The 21,993-nt window shown below is 43.6% G+C and overlaps 1 protein-coding gene and 2 long non-coding RNA genes across 3 annotated transcripts in view; all 3 read right to left on the bottom strand.

Annotated features, from left to right (window-relative positions):
- Positions 1–1,255: 1,255 nt before the first annotated feature.
- LOC139052966 (uncharacterized) lies at positions 1,256–4,558 on the bottom strand. Its single transcript, XR_011510146.1, has 2 exons — positions 4,449–4,558; positions 1,256–1,422 (listed from the first exon to the last, which is right to left on the bottom strand). It is a non-coding gene; the product is annotated as an uncharacterized lncRNA (long non-coding RNA).
- Positions 4,559–7,230: 2,672 nt separating this feature from the next.
- Positions 7,231–11,298, bottom strand: LOC139052977 (uncharacterized). The gene is made up of 3 exons (XR_011510152.1): positions 10,927–11,298; positions 10,071–10,157; positions 7,231–7,415 (listed from the first exon to the last, which is right to left on the bottom strand). It is a non-coding gene; the product is annotated as an uncharacterized lncRNA (long non-coding RNA).
- Positions 11,299–16,389: 5,091 nt separating this feature from the next.
- LOC139052975 (uncharacterized) overlaps positions 16,390–21,993 on the bottom strand; it is a 58,712-nt gene continuing 53,108 nt past the window's right edge. The window contains exons 7-8 of the mRNA XM_070530120.1: positions 18,738–18,969; positions 16,390–16,579 (exon numbers count right to left, since the gene is read on the bottom strand). Of these exons, the coding sequence (XP_070386221.1) occupies positions 16,556–16,579; positions 18,738–18,969 (256 nt within the window). The 3' untranslated portion in view covers positions 16,390–16,555. The remainder of the gene's footprint in view (positions 16,580–18,737; positions 18,970–21,993) is intronic.

The raw sequence follows: 21,993 nt of genomic DNA, 5'->3' as shown, positions 1-21,993 counted from the left end.
CCTCTTCAACAACAACAATATTGACAAACCACAATGATGCTTTGTAGCAATTTTATTGCTCGCATAAATTATTTCATACCCGCCGTGGTGACTTAGTGGCTTTGGTGTTGCGCTGCTAAGCACGAGATCGCGGGATCAAATCCTGGCCGCGGAGGCCGCGTTTCGATGAGGATGAAGTGAAAAATACCGGTGTACTTAGGGCACATTCCCACCGGCGACTTGAGGAGGTCGCGCGACCAGTCGCAAATGGTCGCAAACGGTCGCCTTTCTCGAAAAGCGACCATTTTGGGCGAGTCGCTCTCTGCGCGATTTTTCAGTCGCGCGACCGTGGTCGCAAAACTGATAAACCAATCAGCGGCGCATCGGAAGTGATCTTTTGTGTGTCTACATCCGGCCTCCTCCGGCGTCGCATTCAAATTCCGCGTAGATTCCGAGAGTTCTCGCTGAGCCCTTACAAAAACTTTTATAGAAAGTCCATAGACAGTCCATAGACATTTGTCTATGAAGTCTATAGACTGCCTATAGACATTTCTTTAGACTGGTCTACAGACAGTCTATAGATTTATGGCCGCACCCTTTTTATAGACTGGTCTATAAAACGTCTGAGTCTATAGACTGTCTATACACTGTCTATAGACTGTCTGTGGACTTATGGCCTTACACTTTTTATAGACTAGTCTATAAAAAGTCTGAGTCTATAGATTGTCTATAGACTTTCGATAGACTTATGGCCATACACTTTTTATAGACTAGTCTATAAGAAGTCTAAGTCTATAGACTGTCTATAGACCGTCTATAGACTTATGGCCATACACTTTTTTATGGACTAGTCTATAAAAACAGAACTTTATAATCCAATACACTTTTTTCTATGACATTCTGCATACACTTTCCAACAAACATGCATTTTCATTAATTTGTAGACACTCTATAGAGACAGACATTTTATAGACAAGTCTACAAAGAGTGTATAAGGCCATAACTCCATAGCGGCTATCTACAAGTTAGTTTACATTTTTCATTACATGCGGTAGCAAAACGTTTTGAATGTATTTCATTTCATTTTATAGATATGAAATGCATAGAAATGCATGGAATGCAGATATTATGCATGCGCACCTGTTCCTTTTCATCTGCACTTAGTAGATTAATAAAGCTCCTGAACAAGCTGTACTTTCATATATGTTGCATAAACAGAAAGAATTTATATAGTGCTGAATCATACAGTGCAAAAAATAAAACAAATGCACTGGCAATGCATTAACCGTTTTTATTGCGCGATATAATACATGAATTCCTTAAATTCTTGTCTTATGCTATTATGGAAACAGATTAAATATTTACACTACTCCTTGGCAAGCATGGTCGCCAGGCTGGCCTTGACCTTTGTGTCATTAGTCCCAAAGGTGCTGCAGGTGTATGCTGCAAATAAGTACATGCAGCAATATGAGGCAAAAATAACAGATGTGTATTCTTTGTATGTTCATTAAGCAGCTGAATATATTTACTCAAACCATCTAAGTCAATACTTAATGCGGTTTAACTATGACTAATGGCTGCTTGTCAATACAAATCAGTACCTTTATGCAATGTTTTATTCATGGTATGGTGAACAATTAAACAGTCACAACTGCTGCTCGTGTCAGCAACAGTATGTTCCCTTTTATGACAAGTTCATATATGATGCATTAATGTACTTATCCCAAATGGTCCCTATATTTATTGCGGAAACGTTACCCAGTTGGGCTGTCTGTACAGTTTTTTTGGCTGGTAGTTAAGTATGCCCGTGCAGAGGGATGTTTTCAGAAGACGTGACTGGAATATTCCCAGTATCATGCCTAAGATTGTAATTTATTTTGCTTAGTACACATTGAAATGTATTTCTCATACTTTTAAATGAATGAGTCATTAGCCATAACTTCAACAGATGGCAGATGGGTTGATTGTATTGATATGGTACCTTAATTTCTTGCAGGTAATGAGGCCTCTTGGGCATGCTAACAGGTTTCCAAGTTAGGTATACCACATGAGCACTCTAAATACCACACGAGCACTTTGTGTCATGGCACGACAGATATGCACCTCCTAGGAAACAGAACTGATAGTATAGTTCGAATGAATTCTATCACAGTAAATTAATTAAGGTGCTTTGAAAGATGAAAATTTTTTCTAGGCTATCGAGGTTCAGGACGTTTAGTTAACGCAAAAAAAACATACTGAGTAAGAAATGCCTTGTCAGCCTGCTTGACTTTCTTATTTTTCAATAAATAGAACCAATTTCCTTCAACTTTTATGAAGTGAAACGTTTTAAAAATATATTTAACACAGAGACTTTCTGGAAACTTTGACATGTAACAAGACAGCATACCTGTGTGGGCAATTTAAAGTTTCCCGATATTTTTCCAAGCCTTTCCTGGCTGTTTTCATGAAATTTTTCTGGCTATCTATGACGCCTGCAGCTTAAGTGCAATAAAATATACTATGGTTTAATAATTGCCAAGTAGTGCCAGTCCATAATATTTAGATAAAACGAATAACACGTCAGTCACTTAACATGTAGGATTAGATGCAACTGACTTGAATCCCTTGTTTAATAAAGCTGACAAGGGCTTCGGCAAGTTCGTAATTGATGGCCACACGAGTACAGCACGGAAGACACAGAGCCACGCGTAAAACAAATGCAACAATGTGAGGGAAAACTATACAATGAGTTATTTTTACGGTTCAATTGTAGTTTTCTATATAATTTGCTCTCACCACTTATGCCTCTAGTTAACTTTGTTTACCTATGACTAAAGACTACATGGCAATATTAATCAGTACCATTATGATGTTTCGTTATATTATAGTATGATAAGCAGTTAGACAACCATAATGGTCGCCGGTGTTAGCAACGGTACGTTTCGTTTCAAGACAGGTTCATGTAACACGCAGTGTACTTACAAAATTAAAAGAAATGTGAGAATCCCAAACGATTTCTATAATAATAATTGTTGAAACAAAGATACCCTGCTGGACTGTGCACATTTTTCAGCTGTTAATGCAATGTGCCCGTGCCGATCGAACATGCTCAGCATACTGACTGCAGTTTTGAACAATCACGTTAACATTTGCAATTTATTTCCGCTTAGAACAGTCTGCATTGTCTCTTTTCTCATACTTCGAGATGAATACATTTGCCACACTTTCAGTAGAATGCACATGAATGGGGGCGTACTGATCAGGTCACTTATCAACTAAAACATATTACTATATCTTAGGTGTGTTAATAAGGGTAGAACAAATGCAATGTCCACTGAATTATTTGAATAATCTGTGCGTTATCTACTAAGAAAAGACCACCAAATTGATAATCTGGCTCTTTTTTCTTTTGTACAGCGCATATAGTATGCAGTCTGTCCAAGACGACGGCACTACATGCAACAGTAATGAAAACCGGAACACTTATTGCGCACGACAAGGGCTTCATACCGTGCACGACTGGCACAATGCGAATCTGCGCCAGCAGCTGCCTAGAGATTAAGAGCACGTAAACTGCATAACCCCGAAGCATCGAAAGGCGCTTAACGCTTTTCATATAGCTCGAAAGATAACTTCTGCTGCTAAACTGTTTAAAAAAGAGACAAAAAACAAATCTTCCAACTACCGTCAAACGCAATGCCTTCAGTCTGAAACGTGTAAAGGTGCTTCCCGGAGCGACTAATTTATTGTGCTCCAATTTTTTTTGCTAAGTTGCGAAGCTGCGAGTGACTGAGCTTATCGCAGGTTTCATGCTCCAAAAGCGTTTGTGGTTGCATATAAACAGATTGGGTGAATCTAGAGATTTTCGCTTGACATTTCTTCAAGTCTCGAGTTTTGCTTGCGGTAACTTCCCAAAATTATTTAGATTGGTTGCCAGAAACCTTAAAAGTACTGCTACCTTTAACCAATGCGAAAACGGCAGTGCACACACTGCTGATGCATGCCCCGCAAACACGGCCTTTCATCCGAGTACGTTAGCAGGTATTTAACTATACGTGTCTGTCAGAACATTCTTGACGCTAGCACAATTTCGAGATATATACGTAAAGCGTGTCACGAGAATTTCACTACACATGCGGCGCAGCATTCATCGCGGCCGGATCAAGCGCCACGAAATGAGATCTACCACACTGGCTGCCCAACATACACAATCCGCTTAGTGTTAGCTCAATATCAAGTTAAAACATGGTGTGGCTTCCTTCTTTACGCACCTAAACTATTATGCGAAAATCAACATGCCCGAGCGACCGCTCGCCGTAAAACATTCCGTATAGTAGAAGCGAGAACAAGAGCGCGTTATGAAACCATGTCAACGACAAACCGACACTATACCCGAGTCGCCTGCGCTACATGCAGCCGCTTCGCGCTACCAAATGCGCTCACATAATCATGAGCTATTGACGCAAAACATCTTTGCTAAAGCTTACCGTTCAGTGTAGTTGACGTGTGATGCCACAAAGATGACACGCATACACAGACACCAACGTTCAGGCGGACACCGCACACCGGTACAACCAGTACAACCGCTTACGTGCCCGGCGCACTCGTTGAGATGGCGCACCGCCGCGCATGCGCAAGATCTCCGAACATGCGCAGGAGCTCCGCGCGCGAGGACGCGCGCGCTCGGAGGAGTGTGAGCGCCTTTTTCTCCTTCATTTTTTTTTCGCTCTCCCTCTGCGCGCCATGCGCGCCGGAACGGGTGGCTTATTCATCTTTATCACCATTATTCATCTTTTTTCGTGGACGAAGGAAATGCGCTGGCAGGTTCTATAACAAACGCTGTGGGCTATCGTATGAGACTGGAACGCTAACTTGAATGCGCTGTTTGTAAAAGCCATTACAGGGCCCTTCAAACGTTTCAGACGCATTATTGCCAGCGTCGATTAGTAATACAGCGTACATGTAGCATATCTTCAAGCGTACCACCAAGTGTGATGCCCGCACGTATGTTAGTGCTAATTTTCTGTTCCGGTGATAGGTCAAAGCAATCAGTACAGCATTGAGGTACTCATATGCGTGGCTGCCCAGGCATACCGCCGGCGAAATACTGGGTGGGCTCTGATGATTTGGCACCTATTTTAAGTGAATGAGAAACTTTGATGGGTTTATAGTGCAGGATATCAGTCAACAAAAAACCGCCCTATGTTAGTGACGCAGCCGAGGTATGAAGAAAATGTGAAAAGTACCCGAGAATCGGACGACACAAAACGCGAACACCACATGCGCGACATCGGTTCATCGCACATTCACAAAGTCCGCGTTGTCAGCTACAAACATTACGAGTGTCCTTGCTGTTAGCTCGATGCCTGTTTGGAATCCACTTGTAGCTGAAGCTGGCGTTCATAACAACAATTATAACAATTGGATCGGCGTTTTGCTTTCTTTATTCTACTGCCGCAAAAGTGATGCGACAACTGTGAAGACTGTCTTGGGATTGCCGAGACCGACTATGTAGATCATATCATGTGGTCAACAAATGCGGAGGTATACACTATGTGTATACTAATGTCTACAAATAGGCTCTACAGCAATCTGAGCAGTATACAACTTCAGTGGCTTATATAAAACGCAGCTACGTATTATCCACGGGTACCTGCGCTTGGTTACAGCGTACACGGGTTGGGCCCAGATTAACGATGTTTGTCTATTGTTAATCTATAGACATGCAATACCACGACAACTCAGAGGCAGACCAGGTGGTGAATTCACCACCTGGTCTGCCGGCTTTCGCGACTTATTCACTACCTTTGCCACATCATCACCATCTGACCTTCACCAGCTGGTCTCGCGAAGTGTACGTCCGGGAAGCAGCCAGGTTTAGGGCCTTCGGGTGCCTGGAAGACCTTTGCGACTCGGACGTTGCCTGTTCCGCCGCAATCCTCCTTCGGTGCAGCTGCACCAAATGACGACTATCAGTCTGCACGGTTTGCCCGCCGCGCCGAGGTTGCACGCGGTGCTGGTCGCGCATGAACCAGTGCCATATCATCGCCTTCGCAGAGGGCGGGGAGTATGGGAACTCGGCATTACATATTATCGACTTTCTTATATAGACATTCAATACACCAGGAGAGAAAAAGAAATAGAAACCTTAGCCGACTATTATTATTAACTGTCTAATATAGAGAGTCTATAGACAGAGTATGGACAAAAATAAATAGAGACTGTATCGGCTTTCGTTTATAGGTAGTCCATATAGAGGGGAAGCAGACAAAAAAGAAACAAACACTTTACGGAATTTTTTCTATAGACCGTCTATAGAATGCGCGTAGACAAAAAAAAATAAAAACCTTATTGACTTTCGTCTATAGAAAGTCTATAGACAGAGTATATGGACAAAAATAGACAGAGACATGTACCCACTTTCGTCTATAGGTAGTCCATAGAGGGGAAGTAGACAGAAAAGAAACAAACACCTTATCGACTTTTTCCTATAGACCGTCCATAATCTACGAGTAGACGAAAACAAATAGAAACCTTATCGACTTTCGTCTTTAGAAAGTCTGTAGACAAAGTATGGACAAAAATAGATAGAGACCGTACCCACTTTCATCTATAGGTAGTCCATAGAGGAGAAGGATACAAAAAAAACACCTTATCGACTTTTTTCTATAGACTGTCTATAGACTGCGAGTAGACAAAAAGAAATAGAAACCTTATCGACTTTCCTCTATAGAAAGTCTATAGACAAAGTATACCCGCCGTGGTTCCCTTATGAAAATATGAGATGAGTTTCACATGAAAGTCTGACGTGTTTTGACATCACAGCCATTAGACTTTCTGATGAGTTTCTTTGGAATTTTCTGATGTATTCCTGATGTCATTCTATAACATATTGGCCACCGTCTTTCTGTAGAACTCTTGACGAGTGCTTTTCTTGTGAGCATGAAATGTCTTCCTGATGTGCGCTCCAAGGCAGTTTTCTTGTGACTTTCTCACGTCTTCCTAGCGAATCTCTAATGAGCCTATACATTAGACTGCCGGTGCTCGTATTACTCCTATAACAAAATTGGCCACCACGTGTGGTAACATTTTCTCATGTGTCCCAATGGCAGTCAGACCTTATTTAAGTATGTTACCTGTGCGTGACTATCTTTGGTGCTATATATATGCAGCCTGTATTCATGTATGTCCAGTGAAGATGCAGCACTTCTGACATGTACATGGGCCCTACATATGCTGCATGTTAGACATTACTCAACGAAAGAAATTTAACAAAAACATTTATTGGGCACATCAATGCTTCCTTAAATGCAGAAGGAGGTTAAATGAAAGGAAAACACAGTATCAGCCTGGTTACGGATGTGATATCTCCCTTTCATTTAATCTCGCTACTTATCACTGAGGAGAGGCTGTTCTTGAGGTGGAGTGTCGTCATATTGAAGTGCATGTGTACCCTGCATGGTAGAAAGGACAGATAATTAACAAAACTTGGCAATCAACCACAGAAATACACGCTGTATCACTTGCTGCAGAACGGTCTGGAGACGTTATAGCTAGTTCTGCGAAAAATTTATGTGGTGTCGGTTCACACAAAGTTGAGGAATCACTGTGTGGCCTTTGGGTGCAGCAGTAACTGCAGTAAGCAGAAATTGCTCTTGGCTGAACAAATGTGCAACATGGGTCAGCTGTGGCGTGTGTACATGTCGTGAACTACTTCAGCTATATCGGTTTCCACTTGACAAAGGACAGCAGTGTCTGTGGATTGCTAGCGTGAATGAGAAATTCTCACTAATTACTTGGCATGGAAATGAGCGTAGGAGTGTTTGTGTATGGGCAACCCAATGCATCCCAGAGACATCCAAGTGCCAGTCGTTATAGAATATTTGCATCAGCTACGGGCACAGTTCTCATACATTCCAAGCCTACTATGTCATGCATGTGTTGGCCTCCTGAATGATGGCATATATCCCACTCAAGAAATGCACCACACCATGTCTGGGTTTTTTTATCATTTACACCCGAGCACTGCTTTCAGAGGGAGGGCACAAGTTGAAAAACAAATGCGTAGAAGCATGAAAAACAAGCTTGCATAAAAATAATTTAATAAATAAGCATGGTGGTTGCTATGCTACGTCATTAGAGAGTATTCCTCTTTGTCATGCAATCATAATGAGCGTCGACTGACACACGTCCCATTTTTGGCTGTGGTATTCTTCACTGATTTTGTTGTATCAGTCGGCTGCCATAGGCGAACGAAACAGATAAACAAGCTAAATTCAGTGCACAGCTTGTCGTGTCAATGCATGGTCAAATAAGACGAGCACACTGTTCCTTTGAGTGAATTATGGTGCTCTCCTAGGCGCATGCTGAGGCACCGGCTAGTCAGCGTGCCCGATGTACATTGGACCAAATATGCACGTGATCAAAAGAGTAGCCTACATTAACCCTGAAAGATACGAGACAAATTTTGGGTATTTTTAACTAAGCAAGCCTCCAATGCCTGGGTGCCTTTGTCAATTCACTTGTGGAGTGCAATGTACGTACATTTTCAGCAAAAATAAATTAGGCAGCATATGCACAACAGTCATGTTGTATGGTCTCCCTTCCCTCGCTGCGCAAATTTTGTCCTGAAAAGTTACATGAACTGATTGAATTGAAAATTGAATCGAGAAATGCAAGGAGGCAAGCGAGGCTTGCTTGGTTAAAGGTAGCACCAAATTTTTCCAGTGCGTGTCAGAGGCACTGTGCTGTATTCCTTTCACATGTGGTCAAATGTACATAGCGCAGACTGGCTGGTGCCTAAATATGTACCTGTGAGATCACCATATTTCATTCAAAAGACCAGTATGCTCGTCCGACTTGGCCACACATATCTGCAATGGGGCTTCAGGCCAGATTAGAATTGTTTATCTGTTTTCACCCATGGCTGAAAATTGGCAAGAGAAATCAGTCAGGCGCACCACATAAATAACAATAAGTGTGAGCCAGCCCCCATTATCAATGCATGAAGAAAGGCATCCTTTGTAGATTACAAGGAATAGAAATTAGTCTGTGCCTATTTACTTCTTTTTATGCAGACACCATTTACCATGATTTTATTCCTTTGAATTATAACTTCTGCCATCCCTCTCAAATTAACTGGTGCACAAAACAAGTGCACATCCAGTGCTATTTTTGTTAGTCCTTCGAACAACTTAAACAGTCAGTTGTTAGCCAAGGTCATGTTGCATAGTCTCCCTTCTCTCACTGCATAAATTTTGTCCTGAAATGTTACATGAACTGATTGGTAAATTCAAATGGACACTACAAGTTTCGCCGAGTGAACACAGCCGGTTCTCAGAAATGCACAAAAACAGTGATGGGTATCTGTTGGCATCCTGTAGTGTGTGCAAACTAGCTGTGACATTGCTGCAGTAAACACACTGACAACTGCTACAATGCCTACCAGCATGAATAAGGGCAGCTTGCAAAGAAAAGAATACGAAGAAAGTGAGAGAAAAAATAGAAAGCTTACCAGAAAACACCTCACTACTTAAGTAACTGCAGCACAATGAATACTGGCCTTCCTATTTCATTTCAAGAAATTCTAGTTCATCAAATGTGTATTTGCCAGTGACAGTTATTCTGAGAACAAGACAGACATGATTGTAAATATCAATGTTAAACAATGGTAGGCACACTGCGTGCTTAGACCTGTGACATATATGGCACACTACACTTCGAATTCTTACATGGACAAAAACAGCACATGTGTGTATCATAAGCAGAAAGGAAAACAGGGAAATATGGGCTACAGCATAAGAAACAGTTCCAAAGAAATTAAACCAAGATAAAAAGAAACGTACTGTGTAATAGGCAGAAATAAAATGGACTTGCAGCCAAGCATTTGATGCGAGAAAAATACTAAACGTCAGGACATGTGACATGTAGTTTTAACAGAACAAGATAATGTGTGCATAATATCTACAAACACAAATAAGCTGCAAGTGGAATGATGTTGCAGAAATATTTAGCCTATTTAGCAAGATGTATTAAGTAATATGTCGATACACTTATGCACTAATGATACCGAGATCCTACTTTTGTGAACACGTACACTTAAAGCATACCTGACATATCCATCCAGATTACACGCCGTGTTGCTGCAGCCATGGCCACGGGTTATGTGGACACTGTTGTGGGTCACGGCTTCACCACTACAAAGAGAATTCTGTGTTACCTTATAGCTGTGGCACAGTAAGACTATCACATAGTGAACACATGCAAGGAGCATGTAAAAACAGTCATGAAAACAATGCCTGCACTGGTGCAGGGTGGCAACAGAGCACAAAGTCAAAGTTACTGATGAATGTCACGATAACAGGGACCCCTTCAACAAGGCAAAATTTCACACGCAGGAGCAGCAGCGCATTACATGAATGTTTGTTTACATAACGATTCTAGAGTTTCTTTTATAACTTTAAGTAACTATCCCTTGTAATGTTTACTTACGTCGAAGTTATGGCAACACCCCTTCAAAACAAACCTGTACTAGTAGCACGCTGTGATTGCTTACATTTTTTTCCCCAATACTGCTCGTAAATCGAAAACCTTGTAAGCAGACATTATCTACAACGTCGAATCATTTATAAGCGAGGAAACGTCATAGCAGTGAGAATCGGTCAAAAGGTAGATGAGTCGTTATCATGCGACTTCAGCAGAAAAACGGGAGCTCACGCACAAGCGCACATGATGAACACGACTATTTCTGAACGTAATCTTTCTCATCAGAAGAAAACGCTTATCAAGATTTTCAATTCTGCATTATGGCAATTAATTCGCGCAACTAAACTCTGACACCCAGCAAGCATCGGCATAGGTTTCACTGTTGTCGTGGGAGTTCTCTTTCCTACGTTCGCAAGGCACCCTATGCCCACACGAGAAGCACGCACAACACGAGTGTAGTTAGCAAGCACGGTTACTCACGTTTTGAACGGCCCGACGCAGTCGAAAAGCGCCCTCCAAGTTGCCAGTGCTTCGATGCTACTCCCAGCAGACATACCGGTGCATAGTGGACGAGCAGTGGCACGCTAACAAGACGCATTATTTCTTCGCGACGTCCACCCAACTTTCCACGACAACCAGAGACAAAGGGAACGCACTCCACAGCATGAACATCGTTGGTCCACATTTCGCTGGCGCGCCACGCACACGGCGAGTTTGCAGCGAGACACAAGCTGTCTGTGGCGCTTATGCGCACGCGAACTAAGTCACATTTGGTTACAGCAAACACAAAAACACACGATCTAACAAGCACATCGTTGCAGCTCGCACACCCGACCGACTCGAAAACAGAGCGACAGACTGATTGGATTGGATTGGATAGGAAACGGGACGGTAGATGGCGCCACGAACAGGTCGGTTGGGGCCAGCCAATGTCTCGGCTAGCGTCATCTGAGGATTTGTGCGGCTGCCTAATTGCGCATAGCTGTTGCAAGCCAAAGAGAACCAAAGATAAGTCTATATTGTAAGCTATAGCTTGGCATAGAAAGAAATTCTATAACGCATTTTCAATTTGAATCGCTTCGGCTATCTGCAGCCAGCAAAAGCATGGCCTTCGAGATCTGAAAATGTTAACCCTATAGAAAGCCGTTGCGGTGACGCTATTCGAACGATTTTCACTTCAGTTACCTCTTATAAAAACCGTGAATTACGCATTTCGCTGCTCCCCGTGCTACCTGCGCCGTCACTTCAATTTAAATAACTTCCTGCTGTCGATCACATCAACTATATAGCCTCAGACATCGTTGACGCGATCTCCGAGCGACACATGTGAAGTGTGCGATGTTTTAGTGCCCGTTGCAACAGTGTCATTCAGAAATCATCAAATCTGCTCGTGTGGCGCAGCTTACACCCCTGTCGTCCGTATCTTGCTTTCGTGTTGGCGTGTTTAACGTGCGCGGGTTGCACTCCTGTCGCTCGTGCCTTCTGTGTTGATCGTGCTACCCACGAAGATTCCTCGAAAAACCCACATGTCTCGGCAGCGTGCATTTGTCTTATGTGGTATATGCCAGAAGTGTGCGCAGGCGTACGATGTGCGTGCAACCAAGTACTGCAGTGCGTTCCAGCAAATAGACGCTGCCGCTTACGCGCACTTTCTTTTTCTTTTGTTTTTTCCCCGTCGTGGTTGCTCAGTGGCTAGGGTCGTGTTGGGCTGCTGAGCTCGAGGTCGCGGGATCGAATCCCGGCTTCGGCGGCCGCATTTGAATGGGGGCGAAATGCGAAAACACCCGTGTACTTAGATTTAGGTGCACGTTAAGAACCCCAGGTGGTCGAAATTTCCGGAGTCCTCCACTACGGCGTGCCTCATAATCAGAAAGTGGTTTTGGCACGTAAAACCCCATAATTTTTTACGAGCAGTTTTCCATGTCATAATCATGTCAATCTGCAGAATTGTCGGTTTGCCACTTAAAGACTAGTAACACATCCGAGTAATCAAACTGCCCAGAACAAGGCATACGCTATAGTTTGGCACTGTTTACCAAATGTGATATCGGGGTAACACAATCTTACAGTGCTCTTTAAAAAGGAAAGAAAATGATGTCGTTGTTTTGTGCCTAGCCCTGATATATCGGAAGCGTTTCCAGAGTACTCTGGAAACGCTTTCTTCATTCTACTCTATCGTTTTCTTCATTTTTGTCTCTTAGACTGCCCCCAACGATGAATCAAAACCACTCCCAGCAAAGGCCAAGGGTCCGAGTGTCTTAATTAACTGTATCCTAATTAACGGTACCTTACTTAACATCGTCTTCATTAACGACAACGTTCGTGGACACAACTCCTACACAAGATCATGGGTTCGAGTGTTTTCATTAACAATATATTAATTGAATATGCCTTAATTAACATAAACTTTACCAACTAAGGCCGTGGGATCGAGTGCCTGAAGTGACTATATTAATTAACAGTACCTTAATTAACATCGCCTTCATTAACAACAAAGGTCGTGGGTTCGATTCCCACCCAAGGTACTGGGTGCGAGTGACTTGACTGTTAGATCTTAATTAACAGTGCTATAATTAGCACCATCATCATTAACAAAAGTCGTGGGTTCGAGTGCCTCAAATAACTGTATCTTAACTGTGCTCAATTAACACCGCCTTGATTAACAACAATATTCGTGGGTTCGATTCCCACACAGGGAAATGAGTTCGAGTGACTTAATTCCTAGGTCGTAATTAACTGCGCCTTAATTAGCATCGTCATCATTAACAAAGGTCGTGGTTTCGAGTGCCTCAAATAACTGTATCTTAACTACGCCTTAATTAACAGCGCCTTCATTAACACCAAAGGTCGTGGGTACGAGTGTCTTAATTAACGACATAATAATCAGGTGCACATTAATTAACAGATTAATTAACATGCTTCGACTTCCACTAAGTTTGATACGTGCGTTCGAGTGCATTAATTAACTATATCTTCAATAACTGTCTTAATTAACGGTATCTTAATCAACACCAAAGGTCGTGGGTTCGTAGCCTTAATTACCGCCAAAGGTAGTGGGTTTAACTCCCATGAAAGGTTGGGAGTTTGTAACCTCTTTGTACATCGAGTGCCCAGGCCGACAATGCCGGATTTTCCGGCTCATGAGCCATTTAATGCTATTGCATTACTACAAAGAATTTTTCACGACATGGCATCGTACACAATCATACGTGATGTACTTTGACATTAGCAATAACACAAAAAAGCTGTATACTCCTCTCATCAGAAATCTTAAGGTGCATTGTCATTTGAGTCTCTGATGTACTTGTGATGCCAAAAAACATTAGACGATGCATTTCTTATGCATGTCTGATGTCACCTTAGGAACACATGACGTCCTCTACAGAAACTCATGGTTCATTTTCATAAGGGTTGCTCAGTGGCTATGGTGTTAGGCTGCTGAGCACGAGGTCGCGGGATCGAATCCCGGCCACGGCGGCCGCATTTCGATGGGGGCGAAATGCGAAAACACCGGTGTACTTAGATTAAGGTGCACGTTAAAGAACCCCAGGTGGTCGAAATTTCCGGAATCCTCCACTACGGCGTGCCTCATAATCAGAAAGTGGTTTTGGCACGTAAAACCCCATAATTTAATTTAATTTTATAGACAAAGTATAGACAAAAATAGATAGAGACCGTAATCCACTTTCGTCTATAGGTAGTCCATAGAGGGGAAGGATACAATAAAGGAACAAACTCCTTATCGACTTTTTTCTATAAACTGTCTATAGACTACGAGTAGACAAAAGAAATAGAAACCTTATCGACTTTCGTCTATAGAAAGTCTATAGACAAAGTATGGACAAAAATAGATAGAAGCTGTATCGACTTTCGTCTATAGGTAGTCCATAGAGGGGAAGTAGGCAAAAAAGAGCAAACACCTTATCGACTTTTTTCTATGGACCGTCTATAGACTGCGTATAGACAAAAATAAATAGAAACTTTATCGACTTTCGTCTATAGACAGTCTACACACTTTGTATCAACAAAAGTCCAAATCTATAGAAAGGAAAGGTCGTCTATAAGAAGTCTATAGACTTTCTATAGACAGTCTAAAGTCATTTTTGTAAGGGCTAGAACGATAATCTCCGGGATTGCGACTTGCGGGTCGCGCTCAGCCGGGCTTGCCGGCGTGAACATCAGTCGCCTTCGGTCGCTTTTTGATTGCGAGTCGCAAATGGTCGCGCGACCTCCTCAAGTCGCCGGTGCGAATGTGCCCTTAGATTTCAAGAACCCCAGGTGGTCAAAATTAACCCGAAATCCCCCACTACATGCTGCCTCATAATCAGATCGTGGTTTTGGCACGCGAAACCGCACAATTCAATTTTTTTAGTTTATTTCATACTCAGTAGTGACGCAATTTGGCTGGTACTAAACTTTTGCTGCAGTGGCACTCTCAAACCATCGTACTCGTTGCCGCAATTATGTTAGCCACAGTCGCGCCATATAGGCCGTTGGTACTCTTCGCCACACTGTGGCTTCATCCCCATCAGGCTTACACAGTGCGGCATCCATCGATCGCATGATTCCAGTTTTGTCATGGTTTAGATGAACCGTATACCTTTTTAGCTCAACGTTTATCGGCCGTTCAGACCAGTGCATCCTTAAAACTTGCACACAGTTCAGCAGTGAGAACGCTAGTGTTCGCACAACGCTTATTGCGGTACTGGAAGGAAGAACCAGCAGGACAAGGCGCTGTCCGCGCTCTGATGCCGAGCCCATTGAGCCTTTGCAGCCAAACTGTTGGCGTGGGAGGGACGCGCTTACAGAAATGCGAAATCAGCGGCAATTCAATAATGTATGAACAAGTCAAATCTGAGTAAGCGTATGGTAAGCGACGCCCCCGTTAAACTGTCTTATGCTGTCTAATGTCTTATGGATGGCAGGAGGGCAGCGCGACACTTGCAATGTAATTGTCACTTCAGCAGCACTTCTCGGCGATTCTGCAATGGAGAGTTACTTGGGAAACTACCCTTTATTACAGTGCCTTCCTCTCTCTTAAAGCGCCTAATAAAGGGCATTGCGGCACTGTGTTTGAGCTTCAGAATGGTAGAGATAAACAAGAGTAGCCTAACGGGGTAGGGTGACAGGATAAATAATTGCGGGCATGAAGCATGCTTAGATCACATGAACTGCCCGTTATGCAAGGTGTCACCTGTCAACGTGTCGCCATCGCAATAGAATTGGGTAGCCTATAAATATGTATAGACAATAGACGTCGACGCGGCTATTCAAATAGAGGAACTTTAAGATACTACTGTGATGAGTTGCACATTTAGCTACTTTTACGAGCACAGTACGATAAAAGCAAAAGGGGGAGGAATCGACGTGATCGGCATTTCATAAGCGTGTTCGTTGTCCATTTGAGAACTGTCAGATAGTAAACTTACCGAAACATGAAATCGGCGGCGTTTTGGTTTTGCACTTACAGCGCCATGGGACGCAAAGGAGGGAGAGAGAGTTTCAATGTTGCAAAAGAAGAGAGGTCAGCCTTGAGGACATGGTTTTGATTTGCTAGTCCACACGTAGGGAAGTAAAAAATGAGAGAGTTAGACGCTGGCAACAGGCAAATGTCATAATGAAACAAATCCATAATGTCACACACATGCGGTAACAGTGCTTTAAGACTAATGTAACACAATCAGCATTGTTTCCATAGTCTGCATTACTTGCACTGCTTTTTTAGCTACACGGGCATGGAAATCTATGTATTTCTTGCGCCTCGAATATGATCGATAAGGCAGCTATTCAGCGTAGAATTTTACATCTTCTGGAATAATTATGATTGCTTAAACTAGTTGCACGGCTGAAAACCAAGATGATTACAGCTGCCTTTCCTTTCATTAATGACAATGACACCTTGTGTGCACAAGCTGCAATGTCTATAAAGAGACATGTTCATCATTTGCCGGTGCTTGAAATATTCGACTTTTTTATTCGCCCCAAATTTGGCTGATGAACTGCGACAACGTCGTAACCAACTTCGTAACGTCGTATGTGCATGCGGCTTGTGAATTCAAAGATTGCAAGTTAGTGGCATCTGACTTCTCCGAAGTGCGTATGTCGTACTTTATGAGACAAATGTGCTCCACTCCTGAAAAAAAAAAGAGAAAGAAAACAGGAACAGGAACAAACATTTGTCGAGTGCAACGAGTGTCATCCAAAGTACTGCATATGTTGATCAGTATCGATGTATCTATATCCATCAGTTTCTATAAGAAACGGTGCGCAAGCTGTCTTTATGGTATAGAAAACAACGTTGCATACCTTTGAAGCGATAGCTGTTAGAGCTATTTACAGCTCGATTCGTGGTGTCAGCGGGATAGGAAACTATCAATCCCATCACAGGGCCACAGGGCGCGGAAGAAACGCGACGAGGCGCCGAAGCATTGACACTGCATTTGCAGTATTCTCACGAAATATTTCTCGCGATAACATGCACATTTCGCGCAGATGCAAGCAGCGCGTGAACTTTCTCACATGGTACCAAATTATGCGTGATACAAGAAATTTGCAAAAAAGCTGATTCCTTCAATGTGAAGAAACGACAGAGCCTGCAAGCACACATATACGCACGCACGTGTACGAGCGTGCGAGCGTGAATTTGAAGCGGAGACCAAAAAGGAAGCCGAACGAAGCCTACTTATGACAGGTTTACGACGTAGCGTGACCCAGCGTCGGGGCGTCTATTCCAGGCTGCGAGGGAACGGCGCTGTAATCAGGCTCATAATGCGTACCGGGGGCTGTCCTCTTCAGCAAGGAACCACGTGCCGTACATTGCGGCCGGCATTACTACAGGGACATAGCGAGGAACGAAACGGACGCGTCAATGACGACCAACGCCAGGCCGAAAATAGGCTGCTGCTTTCAATTCCTCAGGCGCAAGTAGACCCCCCCCCCCCCCCCAAAAAAAAGAACGAGATGAAACGGAAGCAGATTGCCTGCAGTGGAACGTCAGTATATCTCAGATGAACTCGTGGCTGCATGCAACCATGCTGAGTTTAAGCGACACTGACGAAGAATGCGGACTGAGAGACAAAGCATATGGATAGTCGGAATATGCTCTGAGAAGATCACCTTCATTAAAGATCGTCAAAGTTGGGTTTAACTACCTTGCGCTGATTACCACGTGTATTCATTTTCCAGCAGTTTGTGGGTGTGCATCGGCTTCGCGTGAATTCAAGACGCGGTTCGTGCGGTGAGATTAGGATTCGTGCCATTTGAACTCACAACGCTAGAGCGGTGTTTTTCTTTACGATCTCCGTTCTTCTGCAGGCCTGTTTTTACTTGCTAGGAACAGGGCCTTTTGAAGCCCTATTTAATGCAGACTTATGGTGGCATTCTAGGAAACATTTAGCCGCTTTGTTGCGCTTACAAAACCGTATTATGAGTCAACGAGTCAAGAAAAAAATCCACGTTACTCTGCGAAAGCTATCAAGCAATATTTTCATGGTAGTTATCGGCCCCGCTAACTTAGGGTTCTCCGACATCACCAGCGCAGGGTTTGTGTTCCTCGCGGCGCCTGCGTTTAGAAAATACTCTTGCTAACTAGCACACAGTAGCAAAGCCAAAATCGATGTATCTTTCCTGAAGGAGGCATATTATGAACATATTGCAATCTCTTGCAAAGTTTAGCTAAAGGCGTACACCTCATAAACCGACTATCGCTTGGTAAATGGCGAAGCGCCATTTAGGAGCCGCTGCAAGCTTCAGTTAGCGTTGCTGAGACATTGTATGCGTCACGATTGACACATATATCTTCCCGGAATGGCAAGGAAATGTCACTGAGCTGCTAGTGCAATTGTGCGTGCTGTTCCCCCCATATAAACCGACGCTACTCTCAATCTTGCCTTTATTTGTGCATACAGCGTGCTTTATTTTTTGGCGTATCTGTAGATATTGTCGCACTATGAACAGGAATCTTGCGTGGCTGTACAAAATCATTTGTAAAACGTTTCAGGAAAGTTCTGGTATTCTGCCGAAACTTTGTAGCATAAAAAATGAAGTAAGGACATTGCGTCCAGGCACAAGGTCGTTACTGAATAGCTTACTATCATGAATCCTTCTTACTAAACATTTCAAATTGATGTAATAAATCAGCTGTCATTAGTGCTGTTACGAGGACGAATACACGACAAATAGACAACGGCAAGGCGTCAAATGTTACCAATAGGCGAAAAGGTATTTTGTAAAATTCACATATTTAAAAAAAAAAACTACTACGTAACGAGTAATGAGTGCGCTATACTTACAACGTAAACGTTTAACAAGCGAAAGCTGTCGCTGAACTCGGGTTTTATCTCGCCACTCTTGTAAGGCTCCTCGCTCGGTGTGACTCTGATTGCAGCCTCGTCGCCAAAGTCACTCATCAAAATGAAAGACTGTTCCGTTTTTTTGACAATGAAACCGATAGTTTTGCCCTGAAACCAGGCGTTAGACTTGTAGGAGAGCTTCATCGCCGGTGGACCAAAGTTCGCTTCGATCCTGTAAAAAGGAAGAGTAGGCTTACAGATGCATACGGTGATGAATAAGTTACTTATATCGAAGCTAGAGCTCCATTTTTTTTTTCTTGCTCGGCCCTTAACAATATAAACGCTATTTGGAGGGCTAAAAATGTTTCATTGAGTATTTGTTCTCTATCACTTGTTGAAGTAGGCTTGAAGCCTTTGCCTGTAAACGGCGGCAATATCGAATATATTTACGAAGTAGCTTCATTTTTTTATATAAATCTGCTTTTGTTCAATTTTTTTTTACGTTTTAGAGACAGCGGCTATAGCCTGGGAGGCATACTGCGAACTCCATTTAGACGGAAGTGGTAACACAGCTCGTGCTGTCTCTCAAGGCGGGAATCGGGGAGCTTTGTGGTCTTTTCGGAGGCAGTTTCCAGCCTTTTAATAATTTCTTTACTTGATGTTCAGGCAAGCCATTTGTCAAACGGGAAGAGTAAAAGCTGTGAAAGTTACCTGCAGGCGCACTTCTAGCCATCTCTGGAAATTGGTCGCAGGTGTTTAGTGCAGAAATTAAGGCAAGCGCCGCTAACTTTTTCTGAAAACGGAACACCAGCCCAATAAAACACCGCAAGTGCGACACAAGAAAAGGGTGCAGCCACCACTATACAGTTACGTCATACAGTGTTACAAAATTTCGCTCTCCAAACGGCAATGATGAATATAATAAAAATGTTTCATTTAGGCTAGTGCTGGCCGACATTCGCTGGGTGTGTAAAGAGCAAAGTTGAAAGCACCTTAACGTTGTTTTTTGAACCATGCCTTCAGGACCCAGCTCCAATGATACCTCCGATAGTTTAACGGATTTAGCGGCTAATTATCCTCCCTCCACAAACGGAACACGTTATTGATCGTATTTTCACCTTTGAGAAGCGTATATTGACACCCCATAAATGGACAATATTGTGCGATGCCAAATCAGCGCTAAAGGCGCTAAAATACTTTTTAAACAAAGGACCATACTATCTGCTCGTGCTAGAAATCGTCGAACTTTATCACAGTGCCGAGTTAAGTGGCCACGTGATCATTTTTCAATGGGTGCCTAGCCATTGTGGTGTTTTTGGTAATGAACTCGCTGACAGTGAGGCAAGATCGGCCTCCTCTTCCTCTGATGAAGTACGGATTGCCTACTCGCGACCTGACACCAACTCCATGATCAAGGCACTCATGCAGGACCTTACAAAGGCTTACAGAGCCCACTCTGATAACATTCACAGACGTCTACATATGATTGACCGAGACGGTAAATTCTGTTTGCCCCCGAAGCTTACACGGAGCAAAACATCAATGCTACACAGGATTCGGCTCGGCGTTGCTTTCACCCGTCGCTACGCACACCTCATCGGCCAATCGAACAGCCCTGATTGTGTACACTGCCAGATGCCCGAAACACTGCAACACGTACTGTGCAACTGTGCAACTGTGCAACTGTGCAACTGTGCAACGTTAGACAGTTTCCTAGCCAACGTTGGCAGACAACTACTGTCGGAGGAAGCTATCCTCGGCCCATGGCCTGACACTGCAATTTCAATGCGTGCAACAAAAAGTATTGTTGAAGTTCCTGCAGGACACCAAGCTCGACGAGGCAACTGTCTGATGTACATAAGCACTCACCACTTCTCTTATCATCATCATCCATCCCAATACTTTCACTCCCCTTCCTTCTTCCCCAGTGCAGAGCAGCAGACTAGAGCGCACTAGCTCAGGTCGACCTCTCTGTATTTCCTATCAATAAATTCTATTCATTCATTTGGTTAAGAATTACGATCAGTGTTATGGCGAACACCGTTAAGCCGCAACATTGGTTTATTTTGGCGGGCATATGGATGTCGTAAACGAAGCTCCGTGTACCTGCTACCGAAATATGAACTACAGACCATGACTCAGTGAATGAGCTTCTATGACCCCTGAGAAGATGGTATGTCAAAGTAATTTTGTCTGCTCGGATGACTAACGCTAGTTGCGAGGTCTGGAACAACCGCCGGCAGGCGTGGAACTTTAGTAGCGGACCTCGCCACCTGCTAATACGCTCCAAACTTCAATAAAATATTTTCCTCTAGTAAAATATTTTATTAATACCTATTTGTTGCACTTCGGTACACCTCACGCGACTATGGGGTTTCCTGTCAGGCGGACTCACGGACAGATGTCACCAGGTTCCGGATTAGACTGGATTGACTGTTCCCCTGGCTAATTTATTCCGTTTCGAGTGCCAAGCTAACGTCACACGAGGAGTGGCGTTGTGTTCATGGCCTTTCAGTGCAGCGACGTCCCCCCTATCACGGTACTAGCGTAACGCTTCCATAAAAAATGTACAACAGACAATTGGGAACGGACAATAGGTAGTTTTAGTTGGGCGTCCGTAAACCACCCACGTACGCAGCGCTCGAGGCTGCGCGTGCGTAGCGAAGCGCGCGCCCACGATGCGGCAATAGTTGGCCGGGCGCGAACGCTGAGAAGTGGATCGCTGAGTTGCACTCGTAGGAACCAGTAGCGCGCTACATACTCAGCGCCGCCATATGCAACCTTCTGGAATAGTGTAGCCAATATCGGCCGCGAAATCAAACCACAAGCCGGAGTGATATATTCGGCAAGAGCGATATCGAAAAATCCGCTCTCGTGGACACGCGAGAACACGCGAGAACGTCCCGCAAAGCCCGCTGAGCCCGCAGCGCGCGCTACGCAGCTTTTGAAGAGCTGCGGGCGCACGCAAGATGCCGCGCGTGCTCCTGCGTACTGCGCATGCGCACTGACGCCTCCGCGGGTTCGATGCGTACGCAGAGCTGCTGCGGACGCCTAACTAAAGCTGTGTAATCATGAGAAGCGCATATCAGTGCACTTTTTTTTTGTATTTATGCAATTTAATATTTTCGGAAGTCAACGCTTTAGGCTGCCCTGTCCTTGAATTCGAATTTATATTCGCTGTTACCTTTTACTTCTTCCACTAGTATTCAAGAAAATTGTTCTGATTCCTATTCCAACAACCAGTCACTACCTTTCT

The sequence above is a fragment of the Dermacentor albipictus genome, unplaced genomic scaffold (genome assembly GCF_038994185.2).
Source record: "Dermacentor albipictus isolate Rhodes 1998 colony unplaced genomic scaffold, USDA_Dalb.pri_finalv2 scaffold_48, whole genome shotgun sequence".
NCBI lineage: Eukaryota > Metazoa > Arthropoda > Arachnida > Ixodida > Ixodidae > Dermacentor > Dermacentor albipictus.
Note: the sequence above shows the minus strand (reverse complement) of the source record. Positions and strands in the feature narration are given on the sequence as shown.